Source organism: Vigna umbellata, chromosome 7 (assembly GCF_029865625.1).
Source record: "Vigna umbellata cultivar VRB3 chromosome 7, Vumbellata_1.0, whole genome shotgun sequence".
Classification (NCBI taxonomy): domain Eukaryota; kingdom Viridiplantae; phylum Streptophyta; class Magnoliopsida; order Fabales; family Fabaceae; genus Vigna; species Vigna umbellata.
In genome coordinates this window covers 43,655,230-43,671,133 of record NC_142171.1, presented here as the reverse complement: position 1 = coordinate 43,671,133, position 15,904 = coordinate 43,655,230, and the positions used below count along the sequence as shown (strand labels likewise).

At 33.5% G+C, this 15,904-nt stretch overlaps 3 protein-coding genes and 1 non-coding gene across 12 annotated transcripts; 1 reads left to right on the top strand and 3 right to left on the bottom strand.

Annotated features, from left to right (window-relative positions):
- Nucleotides 1-4,065: 4,065 nt before the first annotated feature.
- On the bottom strand, nt 4,066-6,958 carry LOC124830079 (protein HAIKU1-like). 4 transcript variants are annotated; one of them, XR_015781012.1, is made up of 3 exons: nt 5,079-6,958; nt 4,778-4,873; nt 4,066-4,493 (listed from the first exon to the last, which is right to left on the bottom strand). XR_015781012.1 is itself a non-coding variant. In XM_047303706.2 (2 exons), exon 2 carries the CDS (start codon nt 6,357-6,359, stop codon nt 5,397-5,399), a length of 963 nt encoding a protein of 320 aa, XP_047159662.1. In that variant the 5' UTR covers nt 6,360-6,470; nt 6,663-6,958; the 3' UTR covers nt 4,889-5,396. The 4 variants fall into 4 exon arrangements, 1 of the variants encoding a protein (XP_047159662.1); XR_015781010.1 differs by having other exon boundaries at nt 4,066-4,478; XR_015781011.1 differs by having other exon boundaries at nt 4,306-4,937.
- A 2,952-nt stretch (nt 6,959-9,910) lies between these two features.
- TRNAM-CAU (transfer RNA methionine (anticodon CAU)) lies at nt 9,911-9,995 on the bottom strand. Its single transcript is given in 2 exon segments — nt 9,911-9,946; nt 9,958-9,995. It is a non-coding gene; the product is annotated as a tRNA-Met (tRNA).
- Nucleotides 9,996-10,044: 49 nt separating this feature from the next.
- Nucleotides 10,045-13,780, top strand: LOC124830080 (FAM50A-like protein). 6 transcript variants are annotated; one of them, XM_088093775.1, is made up of 4 exons: nt 10,091-10,205; nt 11,937-11,989; nt 12,821-13,379; nt 13,466-13,780. In XM_088093775.1, exon 3 carries the CDS (start codon nt 12,841-12,843, stop codon nt 13,348-13,350), a length of 510 nt encoding a protein of 169 aa, XP_087949901.1. In that variant the 5' UTR covers nt 10,091-10,205; nt 11,937-11,989; nt 12,821-12,840; the 3' UTR covers nt 13,351-13,379; nt 13,466-13,780. The 6 variants fall into 6 exon arrangements, with proteins under 6 accessions (XP_047159663.1, XP_087949899.1, XP_087949901.1 ...); XM_047303708.2 differs by having other exon boundaries at nt 11,937-12,060; XM_047303707.2 differs by lacking the exon at nt 11,937-11,989 and having other exon boundaries at nt 10,045-10,205.
- A 1,035-nt stretch (nt 13,781-14,815) lies between these two features.
- On the bottom strand, nt 14,816-15,647 carry LOC124830072 (uncharacterized). The gene has a single exon (XM_047303692.2). The coding sequence runs from the start codon at nt 15,633-15,635 to the stop codon at nt 14,991-14,993; it is 645 nt and encodes a 214-aa protein (XP_047159648.1). The 5' UTR covers nt 15,636-15,647; the 3' UTR covers nt 14,816-14,990.
- Between the last annotated feature and the right edge of the window lie 257 nt (nt 15,648-15,904).

The following is a 15,904-nucleotide window of genomic DNA, read 5'->3' as shown; positions in this document are numbered from 1 at the left end:
TGGGAATTTTCGCAAGTTCTGATTTTGTCTCGCAGTGGTGAAAATGTTGGGCGAACTCGCGATTGGGTTCCTGTAATTTGCAGTTCTGTCTACGGTGGCTGCCATGGAAGCGTGATTTGGTTACCGAAGAAGATGAAGGATGGCATTCCAGGAGCAATGTTTGGTGTTGGCAATGCTTTTGGACCTTTCCATGTGTTCTATGAAATGAGATGACCACTTTGCCCTTATTTAAATTTTATTTTCCCTCTTTGCACTCCATTTTTTAATTCAAAAATTAAAAAAAATACACTTCGCACACATTTTTAATGTCACATCATTTAAAAAGAAAATGTTAGCCACGTAACACCCTCCTTAACGATGTCTTCTCAATTTGACGGAAACCCCTAATTGCTTCAATTTTATAAAATCAAATACCCAATTGAGATGCCGAAAAAGAAAGGGATTTGTTTCGATTGAATTGGTCCGAGGGTCAGTCGTCCTTCTTTGCTCTGCTCTCTTTTGATCTTCAATCCTCCCCGAGAACGTGATCCACTCCAATGAATTGTTGACCTACAAAAGACACTCCGACGCTCAAGTCAGATATGTTTCATAAAGAGATCTACATTTTATTAGGATAGATAAAGATCATTGTACCTGAACATCAGTTGTCTACTTATAAGGTTTGTGACAGCCACGTCCATTGATTAACCATTAGTGCAATATATTTTAGGTAATCAAATCCAATAATTAATCATTAATGCCGTATATTTGTAGAGCGTAAGGCAAACTCACCTATTAGTACTTGCTTAATGACCATCAATTTCAATCGGTATACTTCGTATAGTACATAAGTCTCCCAAGTCCAAGCAAGCTCTTTATTAAAAGAGGTGCGTAGGGATTATTATGAGCATTAAAAGAGGTCGCTCACATTGTATTTAGGGAGTCTATCTTTGATGCTTTAAGTCTTCATTATTCTATGTACCGAGCGGCGAACTCTAGGAGTTCTCTTTGGATTTGTTCCTTAGACTGAACAGAAAATGTTAAGAGTTCTCTTTGAAACTTTTTCCTCTGCAAGAGATTTTTACTCCAAAAAATATGCTTTTAAATAAAGTAAACGCTTCAATATTTATTTTTATAATGAAAAGGCATTGGAACCTGACAAATCTGAACCTGTTGAGTAGTTGACAGAGTTCTTTTTCGAACTTCCTGCGTTGAGCGGGGATTTCTTAAGCCATTTTTCTGACTTCCCCCGCGCGGCTTGAGGCAGGAGTCATTTTTCTGACTTCCTGCGTTGAGCGGGGATTTCTGAAGCCATTTTACTGACTTCCCCCCGAGCGGCTTGAGGCATGAGTCATTTTTCTGACTTCCTGCGTTAAGCAGGGATTTCTGAAGCTATTTTTCTGACTTCCTCCGAGTGGTCCTGAGGCAGGAGTCATTTTTCTGACTTCCTGCATTGAGCGGGGACTTCTGAAGCCATTTTTCTGACTTCCTGCGTTGATCAGGGATTTCTGAAGCCATTTTTCTAACTTCCCCCCGAGCAACTTGAGGTAGGAGTCATTTTTCTGACTTCATGCGTTGAGCGGGGATTTCTGAAGCCATTTTTCTGAATTCTCCCGAGCGGCTTGAGGCAGGAGTCATTTTTCTGACTTCCTGCGTTGAGTGGGGATTTTTGAAGCCATTTTTCTGACTTCCCCTGAACGGTCTTGAGGTAGGAGTCATTTTTCTGACTTCGTGCGTTGAGCGGGATTTCTGAAGTCATTTTTCTGACTTACCCCAAGCGGCCATTATAACTTGACCAAGTTGAGGTCTGAACCTTCCTGCACATAATATTTTATAATTTAAAATAAGAGTTGTTAGAACCTGACAAGGTTGAACGTAGCTCTGAACCATCTTGTGCATAATATTTTATAATTTAAAATTAAGAGTCGGGTAGAACCTGACAAAGTTGATTTCAATTTAGAGAAGAATAAAATTGCTTAATTTAAAAATATAGAAACAAAATTGAATCAAAATAACAAATATAAGGATTTAATTAAATATAAGATAATGATACATGACATTATTACATGTGATACAATACTAACTTAACACAAATATTTTTTTAAAATTAAGAAAAAATTTAATTTTTTTAAAATAAACACGACTTAACATATGACATATAAATTTTATTAAATATTTAAATAATACTAAAAAAATAACTAAATTGACAAAAACTAAGAAAAATTAAAATGATGACGAAAAAAACCATTTTCAATAAACTCAATGAAAACAGAAACTAAATTAGTATTCAGACCTATTATAAAAATTTGGATTATGAATATTTATAATTTTTTTCATAGTACATGATAAAAAGATAATTTACTATTAGATAAAAAATAATTAAGATAGAAATTTAAACTTTGATTAAGACAGAGTATGACGCACATATTTTTGCATGATAATAAAAACAATAAGTCTAATTAAAAAATTAATAGAACTGTTACTAAAAAAAATTATCAGAAACTCTTGATAAAATATATATAAAAATGTTATAAATGTGATAAAATTTCTATTAATTATTAGAATTCCAGATAACAAATTCCATCTTTCATTAAAAAAATGTTATCAAGTGAATTTTTTATTATTTATTAGAGTTCTATGATAACAAACTCCATCTGCATTATGACTACTCATTATGATGGTTTATTTATAAAATAAAAAAGAAAATATATAAAAGATTATAGATAAAAGAAATAATTAAAATAGTATTATTAAAATTAAATTAGTAATAAATATATTTATCTTTTTATTATTTTCACTCATACCACTCTCTAAACCCTAGTTCAAATAAAGTAGAATGGATGGATTAAGTGTGATGGGAGATGAGAAGTCATAAATTTTGTATAAATGTGAGAGTTGATTTGATTCTGATGATTGATTTGAGGTGGTGATGGCTTCATGCTGATCTTCCATTATTTCTATATTGGATTTGTATAAATATATCAGGAAAGGAAGCTGACAGTGACAGGAAAGTAGAAGGGAAAATAAGTAGAGATACTCCAATGAAAACTGAAGCATATTTATAACAATTAAAACATAAATTTTCATATTGGTGACTAGGTTATCAAATGAACAGCTGCTTTGCTTCGTTTTATGAACAGCTCTACCGTTTTAATTAACTGATACTGTGATATAGGCCGAAGATCGTTGTTGAATAACCTCTAACATGGAAGTGATGTTTGATATAAATTAACTGATACTTCTCCTTCACGTTTAAAGGATTACTCCTAAATATTTATAATTAAACGCATATCAGATCTTCTTATAGACAACACTGGCAAGATGAGGACGATTTTGTCCATTGAAATGGTTCCAATTGTTTAACATGATACCAAAACATACCTATCTGCACAGCTTCAGTTAAAAGGATTTTCTACTATATCATTCATAACTCATTATAGAGTATTTGCATATGTTGGGAAAATAAAAATCATAGTTTATGCAAAAGAAACAAGAAAAACTTTTCAACTGAAAATCCAGAAAATGCCATCAGTCTCTTGTTTTCATCGGGCATTGAACTCCTCCAGAAAACCCAGATATAAACTTGATTTGGATTACCAAATTATCAGTCTGTGTAGACATCATGAATTCAACAAATGCACCTTAGTTTTTCATTATATACCTTCTTATTTTAGAGGAAAAAAACCCTCTATTTTGGAGGAATAAAACCCTCGTGCATATAAAGTAAAGTTGGTACATTGAGATGCTGAAATGAACCTTACAATGCACACAGATGAAAGAATCTAACTTAATATTTTGAATTACTCAATAAAAGCAATTCTAAAGCCAGACTAATTTTAAAGTGGTTTCACTAAAGCAATGATAGGACATTAGTTGACGAATCAAAATTAAAAACACTACTAAAATGTACAACATTAATCTTAGTAGATACAAATTTTCATATTTTTTTAATAACCTTTCAATCAACTCTTTGAATTTTTTTTTACAATGACAATAATGAGGTCACAGTTTAGACCCTCATGCAACTATTTAAATTCTTCATCACCAGGATGACCCTAATCCGTTTATTCCTTGACTTCTTAATGGTCATTAAAACCGACATTAAAATTACACAACATTAAAAGCAGTCAGGAATACAAAAACCCAGGATTTTTACTGAATCACATGAGAAACATCCAAAATGTTGGCAAGTTTATTCAATATAAATTTCATGAACGAACTGGCCCTCCGCTCTGTCAACGATATAAGGAAACGGGAAGCGGAAGATGCAGAACAAATAGTCAAAGTCAGACCTAGAAGGAATGCATGATGGTGAAAAGACAACAGTAAACAAACCGATCCTTTATCAGATAGAGGAAAGACGTTCACAGTCAAAAACCTGTTAGGCCACAAAACTAACTAATGCTTCTTCTCAACACATGACGTAGAACTGAGTAATCTATCTTCAGGCTTGGATATTATACACATGCCCCCATGAGTTTGCGGGAGAGAAGCATATTCTGAGGTAGATAAAACTTAATAAGCAAAAGAATGAGAACATAAGCAGGGTCTCCAAGGGATGATCAAGAGTAGATGATAATATGCCTAGTGGTTAAGTTACATCTAGTGATTTCTAAATGCTTAACAAAAGAAGAAACAACAAAATCATCATAAATGATTCAGTCAAGTAGTCAGCCATATTATTCTCTCCCCTACATACTCCCTCCAAAGGCAGAATCCAAATTAAAAACGTACTCCTTTGTACTGAATAACATATGGGTAAAGCATAAACAGTCAATCCCAAGGAAAATCATTTTACCTGAAAACAAGTCCAAAGAAAGATGAAGCAATCTAGTATAATTTTTCTTGGGCCTTTACGTGTGGCTCCTTTGTCCCCCAAAAGAGGCAGCTAAAGCTAGATCCACCAGTATGCCATAAATCAAATGAGGAACTACTTTACATAAGAACAGTAAAATATGCTGCAGAAATAAAATATATTTGTAGCAAATCACATGGTAATAACCATAAGATCCTACTTCAAAACACCTTACATATAAAAGATGAAATTAGCTATGAACTTTGAGATGTAAACCACTATATTACAAAAGAAGATGACATACACAACAAATATTGTCTGTAATCCTACTTCCTTTTGAGCTACAGATCAGTCTTCCATCTTACAGCTCCTGTCCAACTGCCCAATTGAGTTGTCTGATCTTCAATATGTATTGCCTAATGTAAAACTTGTCAAAGTAAAAGGACTGCAACCATTACAGTTTTCAACAAAAGAGAAACAAAGAAATGAGAAATGAACACTACAGATAGCCAAAAAGAGCTCTTACAACCTGATTGTACATCACATGCCAAAGAACAAGCCTAGAACCTCTTCAGTTAGAAAGAAGCAAACCATATTAAACTTGTAACAAGAATTAAGAAGCCTAGTGGTCTCTCCACCTGGGACTTGATATGGGAAAAAAGCCTGAAGGTGATAACGGAAACACAAGGCCAGGAGAAGGAGGAGGTTGTGGGCCAGGACCTAAAATCCCTGACTGCCCCGTGGACGAGAACGGAAAATTTGGTGTAAGCGGAGACGGGAACTGAATGCCAGGTGACAAAAGTGGATAAGGTGAGCGAGGAGATAGCAAATTCATGTAACCAGTTGGAGAAGGCAGGAGGAATTGAGAGGTTGGAGAAAGTAAAGGGGGAGGAGGACCATTTGCTTGTGGTGAAGGAAGAAGAGTAGGCATGGGAGAGTTAGTAGCATTCATTGGTGGAACAGGACCATTAAATCTCGGGGAAGGGAACATGGGCATGGGAGGATTAGGAAACATAGCAGACGAGGGAGCGGGATGAGGCTGGACATTGCCGGGTATTTGATGTTGAGGGTACGGATGTGGTTGAGGCTGAACCTGGTTACCCCTTGAACTTGGATCCATTATTGAATTCTGAAGGTAACGCATGTAAGCAGATATGGGTGACTCGGTCGTATTAGACCATATATCCCCAGGACTAGGCAACGGTTGTCCAAACTGAGCAGGTCTTGGCATGGCATTATTGTGAGGAACTGGATGAGGGGCGGCAGCAGGCACCGGCATTGGCGGGGGCATGCGAGGTCGATTGATTGGCGTTAACGGGGGAGGTCTAATTTTCTGCAGTCGCATGCTCTGCGGCTTCGGTGGATTGTGTGGAGGTCTAGGTGGATGATCCTGGGAGGGTGATCCAGTAAGCTGCTGAACAATATCCCGAAATTCATTCTTGCTAATGTTGTAAACCTGAGGCTGAGGCTGTTGTCTAGCAGCGTTGTTAGCAAAATTGGGCTGATGTAAAGGGCTCTTCCTTATATTTTTTCCCATCTTGTTAACACCCAGACTATCATTATGCCTGTTTTTCGAGTTGTCCATTTCCAAATCAAACCTTACTATACTGAGAAATCACCACTTGTTTTCCCCTTGAAGCAAACCAAAGAAACGCTCATAAGCTTCCAACGACACCCGCAACTTCAAAATCCAAACCTAAAGAACCCGGTTAATTTCAACAATTCTAATACACTAGTTGAACAAAACCAAGCATGAGCTGTAATCTAAGCATCCTGAACTCCCAATAGACACCCAAGATTCCCAATTCCTTTCATTCCAAATAAAAACCAATCTCACCAGCAGCATCAAAGTTAACCCTAGAGCCGAAGAAAGAGGCAGAAAACATACCCTTTTCGGAGCTTCGGCCGAAATTTGAAGGAGTGGAGGACCAGCTTCAAATTCAGCACGGGATCAGATCGAAACTGGGAGCAGAAAATGAAAGAAAAATGGGTTAATGGAAAGGATAATACCCGGAAAGGGTTTTTGAGTAAAAAGAACGAATCTTTGAGGGAGTGAGACTAATTCTTGGAGATGAATGTTAAGTGTGAAAGAGAGGAAATGGAAGAAGCAGAGAAAACCCTAAGGATGGCGAATAGAAGGAGTTGGGTGAGTGGTCAATGGGGGAATGAATGAATGAATGACAAGGGTATTTTCGGTATATCATATAGATTGCAATTTCGTGTTGATGTGACTTCCTCAATCCACAACACAAGCCTGTACAGACACATACAGATCAACTCATTTAAATATAATAAAATTATCATAAAAGGTGTATAATACATGTTAATGGGTTTTTTCTTTTGTCTAAGAATTAAAGGAAGTATACCGGTGTTTGTTGGTAATGAGTTTAGAAGATTAATTTTTGACAAAGGTAATAAAAGTAACTAAAGTCTCTACTGTTATATGAATAAAATATATAAGGATTTGAAGTAATTAGTGATTAGAATAAAGATAAACTTAGATATATATTTACTTTTTCCCTAGTTAAAAGTCAAATATAGAGTATTGAATACTAGATAATATTTTATATCCTTAGGGGAAAAAATATAATTAATAATTATAATATACTTTTTTTACTTAAGAAATTAGCAATTCAAATTACTTAACATATATATTGGACAATTGATGTCATGTATAATCTCAACATCAATTTGATGAAAATTTAATTTGTGATTTTAACTCTAATATAAATTATTGGATCAATATTTATTATTGAGTCAAAATAATATTTCATTAAGTAATACATGATTCTTAGTACTTAAAAATATAACAATTTAAACATCATTGATTATAATTTTGTATGCTTAACTTTTATAAGAAAGTCAGGTTTAATGGATACTTTCTAATAAAGATCTTGTATTCACTTATAGGAGATGACAATATTACAAGAGACATTATGATGAGATTAATATTCGATTTATTTCACTAGAAAAATAGATAATCATAAAAAAAAGTCATATGATCTTTCAATTATATGTTTATAATAAGTGTGTATAGATATTAGGTAGTTAAAATGAACTTTTTCAATGATAAATTTCACATATAATAACAACTACCAAGCAAGTATTAGATTGAAATCATAGGAGACATTATATGGTAGAAAATTCAACATAACTCTTTATTAATATTAGAATGGGAAGGACATTCTCAAAACAAACAAACCACATATACATACGAGAATGCAACTCCTTAAGTTTATTATAAATGATCATATCTTTTTTAGGACCTCTTTTCATGCAAGTACTAAACAATCAATAAAAACATTGGAAGTTGATAGGTAAATTCATTATGTCATATCAAAATTTCATACAAATAGGTTTAGTGGTTTGTGCCGTTGTTTTTATATGTTTTTTTATCTTATAATATCATATAAATGTGAAATTTGATGATTTGATAAATCAATTAAGATTGAAAATATTTATTATAATTTAAAAATTAAATAAATAAATCAATTATCCTACTATTGTTTTATGGACTATTACTTTTACGAGTAAATATTAAGATAAACCATTTTTAAATTTTATTACATTTATTTTATTTTAATAAGATTTGTTACTATTTATTATAATTTATTCTCATCTATTTATAAATACAACCAATTTACATGAAGAAAATATACAACCAACACAACCAGTAAAAGGAGTACATTGCACATATTGTTTTATTTGTTATGTGGAGCGAGACGCTTTCTATTCAAGACTTGCTCAAACTCAAACTCTTTCTATTCTTTTTCTTTATTTATAATTTTATCCTTTATTATTATTATTATTTGTTAAAAGAAATTTTTGTTTTGATGAATTTTCCTTTATCAATATCTCTTTTATTACTATTAAAGTTGTTATTATTATTAATATGATTATTATCATATTTTGAATTTTTTTGATTGATTATATATTACTATTTTCTTAAAATTATTATTTTATGTATTAATTATGTAAATATGTTTTAAGGTTTTATTTTATTAATTAATATTTTTAGTTGAATAAATAAAAATTATTATTTTTAAGCTTTATTATTTCACTATAATCACTAATTTAGAAATTCAGTTGTAACTATTAATGATATATTTATATTTTTTCAATAGTATAATATATATATATATATATATATATATATATATATATATATTTTCATTTTTATACTATTAAAAAGGAACATAAATTATAAAAATTATGTTAACCTTTTTATTGGTCTAATTTAAATATATATATATATATATATATATATATATTATAAATTAAATGGTTAGCTTTTAAATAATCAGCTTTCCAAAGTATGAAGAGGTTGTCTATATATGTCATATTTAATATCTTTTTAATAGTCTTCAGATGTTATTTTCAAAATAAAAATTTCTTTGGTATCTTGAAAGGTTTATGGTTGCATTAATTTGTGAAATAATAGCCTCTGCTTTTTCAGGCTTATTATTGCTGTAAATTAATTGTGAAATAAATTTGTTCCGAAATCGACAAGGATTTCAATGAGAAGTTTTTTAGGTAACAATTGTGCGTAGAGATTGCATGAAAACTTATTTGTGTAATTCATTTATGGGTTTTTCCATAGACAAAAATGTCAACAATCCTTCCAGTGTGGAAATATCGCTGTTTCATGGAAAGTAAAATAATTATTTTTGAAACAATTAGTATTGGTATTTTTTAATTTTGTTAAATAATTCTTTTCTGTATTTTCTATTTGATAGTGTGAAAGAATTCATATATGTGGATACTTTTAATTCCAAAGTTCTAGAGCTTGCTCAAAAAATAATATGTTTATGTAATCCATAATCTAATGTTAACTTTAGTATGATTAGAAATTTAGGTCAAAAAGTCATAAATAAAAACTAAAACAGCAATCGCTCAAACTGATTTTCATTTATGGGATTTCTAAACATGCCATATTCTTTAAAGGGAAACTATCTATTTTGTAGTCTTATCTTTGATCGAAATTTATGAATTAATAATTATATAATAAGTTAATGATATTTTTCAGTAAAATCTCTAAAATGATTTTTGTTAAGATAACTAAGTGTTCATCATACAGGTTATTCCTGATAAATAACAATGATAAATTTTACAAAATATGAAAATGATAAAAAGAATTGGGGTGAGAGAGGCTCGAACTCTCGACCTCAGGATCACTCAGAAGCTATGAGACCTACGCGCTAGCCAACTGCGCCACCACCCCAGTTTGATATGTGTAAGGGAGTTTTAAATATAGATAATTGTAGATTAGACCTGTGATTCCAGTTCCGGGAAACTCTGTAACCTGAACAAGACCAACTTTGTGTGTTTAGTCATCTTTTCTTCTGTCTTTGACGAACCTAACTACTCGTTCCTTACTGTTTCCAACACTTGCTCTTCTGCTGAGGATTGGTGTGGATCTTTACCCACCAAGGTAATTAACACAACTTTTTTCTCTTCTGCATTTTCTTCCACCTTTCAGTCACTCTTTAAATATACATTTATAACCACTTCCCCTTCGAATCTCAAAGCTCAAAGCTTCTATGTTTCAGAGCCACTTTTGCCATACCCGTGATTGCGTGTTTTTAAATCTATTCTATAATCTAATTTGAGGATGACACCCATGTCACTTTAACCCCTCTAGATGACTAAATTTAGAGGGTTCAATTGCAATCTATTTAGCTGCATGACCACATGCAGCCGTGTTGTCACTAATTCAAGTTCCCATCTTTCTTTAGTGGATTATTGCCGGTGCCTCATTATACTGTTACTGGGATAATTTATAGTTCACATAATTTGACTCAGATTTTTTTTTTCTTTATGATCCGGATTCCGGGATAGTTTACTCGTTGATTACTGAAATGTATGGAATGCATTCTTTGATTTTTTTTTTTAAACTGACTTGTAGGAGCTGCATCTCAATTGGCACTACGTCTTAGGAATTGTACTGTCCAAATCTCATTGAGATGTTTTGGTCATTTCTTTAGTTAACTCTCACTGTCCCTCCATATACGAACTTGTAGACCTCCTTTGAAGGTTTAAATTGTGGTGGTTGTCATAGTCGTTATGTTGTAATCCCTGACATGCAGAAATTTGCACTCAAATGCAGCGGATGTGGCTGCAATTAAAGTCATAAACGGTTAATTTGAAACCTTGCCTCCTTTATCACTGGAAAAGGGGGAAATCTAAAACTTGGTCGACGATATTTTTTGCCGTATTTACCTGTCCAAGTGTGCCTTGTTTTTCTTTTTTGTTCTTGTTCGGAAGGGAATACAAAATGGTACCCACTTGCACATTTGTGATGAAGCATTTTGATGAATTTATATTCAAATGCCTGTGTTTATTTGTTTTTTCTTTTGTATATTTTATGTCGAATGAAAGCCTCTATGGATAAGATGAGTGGTTGATGAGATATGAAGATCTCATGTCAGCTGAGTCTATGACCAATGTTGTCCTTGAGCTGTTATTTCTGGCTGAATTAGGTCTATTCCATTCTCATCTAATACAAGCTTTTGAAAGTATTTCAATTTTTCCAACGTTAACGAATGTTTGGTTAAGAAGAAATTTTGTGGAAAGAGAGGAAATGAGGGAAGAGTGACAAGCAGCAAATTTGGAGCTGTTTGGTAGCGTGGAAAGGGCAATGAAATACTAACAAGCAGCGGATCCTGCAGCTTTGAAGTTCCATGATTTGCATGCAATCTTTGGTGTTATTCTCTTTCGACAAAACTGGCACTGCCGGAGTTGCTACTGGAGCTCAGCGGCACTGCTGGTGGTCGCCATCTTTGTGGAGCCACTCCTCAATGTTTTTGGTTGACGGCATAATCCATTATGGTGACACCTAATCAATTATACGTTCTAATAAAGTTGGTTATGAAGTAGTAAACCAATATACTCCTATCATAATGTTAGCAACTTGTTGGATCTTGGTTAAGTTTGATTTGTTGCATTTTCTTTTTTATTTTACCTGTCATTAAGTTTCAAGTCTTTAAATCATGCATTTCTTTCGATTCTGATTTTTCACTCTTTGCAAATTAAATGGCACTAAGAACCATTAGGTCTATCCTTTCTACAACTTTAATTGGTAATTTCACTAATCTACAAAGTCAATGGACTCAGGATGCATATTTGTTGAGAGCCTAAATGATTCTATGTTATGAAATTGCAGTCCCAGATTGTGATATTAATCTTCCATCAGATACACATACGATCAGAGGAGAGGTAGTCAAATGCAAAAGCACCCTTAAGGCACTGGAGGGGTTTTAAAACCTTGAAGCAAGGCGTGTTAGAAAGTACATGCCATACTAAAGAAAGGAATATTAACATTGGAAAAAGAAAACAGGAAAATATCTTACTGCTTTAGGATTTTTGCATTGGGTTCCATAAAAAGTAATTACCAAGCATGAATTCGTTGTAAAAATAGTTCATTTACAAAAGGTGTTTGCTGCTAAAAGACCAACAGACTAACAGTTAGAAAGTCAGGCGCCTAGTTCTAAGTTCTTTTAATATTCTGATTATTTGCACCTTTTAGCATCACAATTAGCCAGTTAGATGGCCAGGTTTCAGAGGTATATTAGTGTTATCAATATGCTTCCAAAGTCACGTCTTGCATGAACTAGAAAGGCTTTGACTCTTTTGGTGCTGTGTGCCTTTTCATGGTTTTAACTATCTTTAGGAAACTTACGTAAAAACAGGGATGAAAGATATTAAAGAGGAGAGAATCATGATTTACATTTTGCACAGGATAGTTTTTGCACTTTGTTTTCTAATTTTATGGTTGTTTACTTAGTTTTGTTTTTGTTTTGTTCCATGTTCCCAATAAACAAATTTGTTATTGACATTTCTTTGGCATTTATAACTTGAGCATTTATTTAAAATTTCACCATATCCATTTTTCTTGAGGTTATTGATGGTGTTCTGGCAGAAAAGTGGCTTTTCAGTGAAGTACAGAAACAGACTAAAAGGCTTGCTCCCTCTAACAAAAGTATCACATGCATGCATCACGAAGAATGATTTTCTACATTCCTTTCTAAACTGAAATGAATAATGCAGATGCTAGTCCTAATCTGAAAATGGAAAACGATCAAAGAGCTGGTGGTACACAAGATAGTTCAATAATGAAATCTGTTGATCAAAGAATACGCTCTAAGGGGCGTAATGACATAATGACTCGCCGTCTGAAGAATCGAGAGAGGCAACGAAGGTACAGGGCACGAAAGCGGCTAGAAGCTGAAACAAAGAAGTCATTTGTTGTGGAAGAGACACCAGCTGTAAAAGTTGAACAACCACCGAATGGGAACTACAACAACAACTGCATGACCCGCATATATTGTAAACGAGATTGGAAGAAGGATGCTAGACGTGCCCATGTGTTAAAACATGAACAAATGAATAGATCTATTGATCCTCCAACCATAACTAGCATGCCTGAGATGTCTTGCTTAGCCATTGGAAATAAGTCAGAAACAGTGCCAGAGAAGGAAATTCAGTCTGAATCTTCTAGTATTGTTAGTACTGAAACTCCTAGAGTGGCGCTGAGTCGAAGAAATTGGAAAGCAGAAGCTAGAAGAAAGAAAAACTAGTTGGCTCTTCATTTCACGTTTTAAAAAGAGTATTTATCCTGTGGACTTTCTGTTCTATGATAAACATTATATAATGTAGAGAATGCTGGATAACCACTGTTTCGTTACTTGGCAGGCTTTGAAATGATCAGGATCAACGAAAATCTGCTTCATTTTCTACGTTATTCATTCATACCTTTCATCACAGACGTAGAAAGGGCATCAAAGAAGATACCTGCCTGACTCTGCTCATTGCTTGATGTTTGGCACAGAGCTAATCAGAAGATCATCTCCACAGTGAAACGGATTTTTTATGACATGTTGAGTATGCAGGTAGAGTTTTCAACTTTAGTGCAACGTATGTTTGAGAAACAAACTATCAATCTATTTATGAATTTGTAATATATAAATCTTGATTTACGAAATAAGATGCTCTTAGAAGTCAATCTCATACTTTTTGTCTCTTACAATTCTCACTCACTCATCTTTACAGTTAATGCGTTGTTACCTTTCCATCCTTTTTTTCATAACCATTGAAAAGAAAAGAAACCAATGAATTGTCAAAGGAACTGGTTAAGTATCGTACCATTTTTGCAATTTATGTTATTATCACAATGACATGAAAACTCTAATATTACAATTTCGGTATTGTTGTCATTACACCCTATGAATAGAAATCGATGTTGAACAGAGAATAAAATATAATTGCCTTATCTAAACATATTCTTTCAAATAAAATTAACAAGGTTCATGTCAACGATTCCCGCTCATTTTAAATGACACTGCCAGCTCCTTGATCATAAGACATCAACAAAGTTATAGATCATAAAGCAAGAGAAGTATTATCCTTTAATAACTTTTCAATTGCATTCCTCTAGCCTTATTAAATTTATGAAATTTTAAAATATGGAAAATAAATTTACTGTTGCGACTCGAGTTGTAATATTGTTATACCTACTATAATATTTGAAAAAGGTATAAAGTATATAAAAAAAATATGATGTAAGATATTTATTTTTGGTAACTTCTTTTCATCCCATGTAAGATATGATGTTAACCCTTAGATCATGGCGGTTGTCGATATCATGATACAAACATTAGTTCTAGCATTCCAACATACACAACATAGAGATTGATTATTGTAGTGTTAGACTCAATAAGAATCGGGTCATGGTTCAAAATCATATCTTTTAGTTTTGCGTTCCTAATATGCTAAAGCTAAGGGATGTGTGGTGTTAGGTTTAACGAAAATTGGAAGATTGGGAGAAAATCAGAAGCTCGGAAAACGATGAGAGTAAAAAGATCCAAAAAAACAAGAAAAATGCATAATGTTTTTAGTTGATCGAGTCTATTATCTCGTTTGGCTATAACAAATATAAAATGTGATGAATTAATAAATTGAACCACGAATTACAAAGAATCCAAAGGAGAAAATGAAAATTAAAAAACTACAAGGGATGTGAGTCATGTATGGGGTAAAAGAAAAGGCTCATAACTTGTACAATGGTTTTGGAAAAGCATCCTTTAATAATGTACAGCCACTCTGGCCCCTTTGTCCAATCTTTACATTATCCCACACAAAGAAAGTATAGAAAAGGCAGAAAAGTGGCAAATGTAACGCAGCAAAGGAAAGGAAACATAGAACAATGATGTGAACAATGTCAGCGGAACCTCACTCTCCGCTCTTGTTTTTCAGTCAGATCTTCAAGACTCCAGTTTCTTCTCATTCCACTGCTCCTCATGAGCTTTGGTTCTGAGGCTCCAGGATAAGGAACATCTCCTGTACTATAATTGCGGCGATGATCACCCTTAAGCTTGCCCACAGCACCAACTTTTGGCAGCTCACGTTTTAGTGCTGATGGTAACTTGTTGTTTGACCAGCTTCTATCAACTTGATTCCATGTTTCCTTGATTTCCTTGTGTTCCTTGTATTCCTTGTATTCCTTGTGTTCCTTGTATTCCTTGTATTCCTTGTGTTCCTTGTATTCCTTTTCTGGAAATAACTCCTCAAATGAGTCTGTTCTTGGAAGAAGCGGGCTGCAGGTAAGGCAGTTGAGACTCATTGTGTTGGTAATTTCTTGTATCTCAAGCAAGCAAAACCAGCTTTTGCTTGTGTTGGTAGGAATATTGGTGCAATGAAGTGGGAAGAAGGTGAGTTTATTATATACATTAGGGCAGAGGGAATGAAGAGGGAGGAAGGCATGGTGAAGGGCTGCATGATTGGATTTGACAATGGAATTGATTAGTACAAGCTGTTGCCCTATTTTGGCATGGATTCCGACCCAAAACAAAAACAGCTTAGCCATTTTCTTTCTAATTCTGGAGTTTGTTGTTGCATGAGCTATTGACCAACGAATGACTCATTCATGCCGAAACCTTTTTACTGCAAGGGATTTATTCTGTCATTTATGACATGCCAAATGTATTTTTTTTATCTTTCATCATATGATTTTCCGCCTAATTTTATATTTTTAGCAAATAACAAGTTTGGAATTGGCGTCTGTTGTGTTATTGTTACCCCTAAAATGGACTGTTTTTGTACTAGCCTAGCTCCCTCTATTTTAACTCAGTGTTT

What these genes read in the sequence shown, in the direction of transcription:
- LOC124830079 (XM_047303706.2), bottom strand. Translation starts at nt 6,359, where the DNA reads ATGGACAACTCGAAAAACAGGCATAATGATAGTCTGGGTGTTAACAAG.
- LOC124830080 (XM_088093773.1), top strand. Translation starts at nt 12,808, where the DNA reads ATGAATAATGCAGATGCTAGTCCTAATCTGAAAATGGAAAACGATCAA.
- LOC124830072 (XM_047303692.2), bottom strand. Translation starts at nt 15,635, where the DNA reads ATGGCTAAGCTGTTTTTGTTTTGGGTCGGAATCCATGCCAAAATAGGG.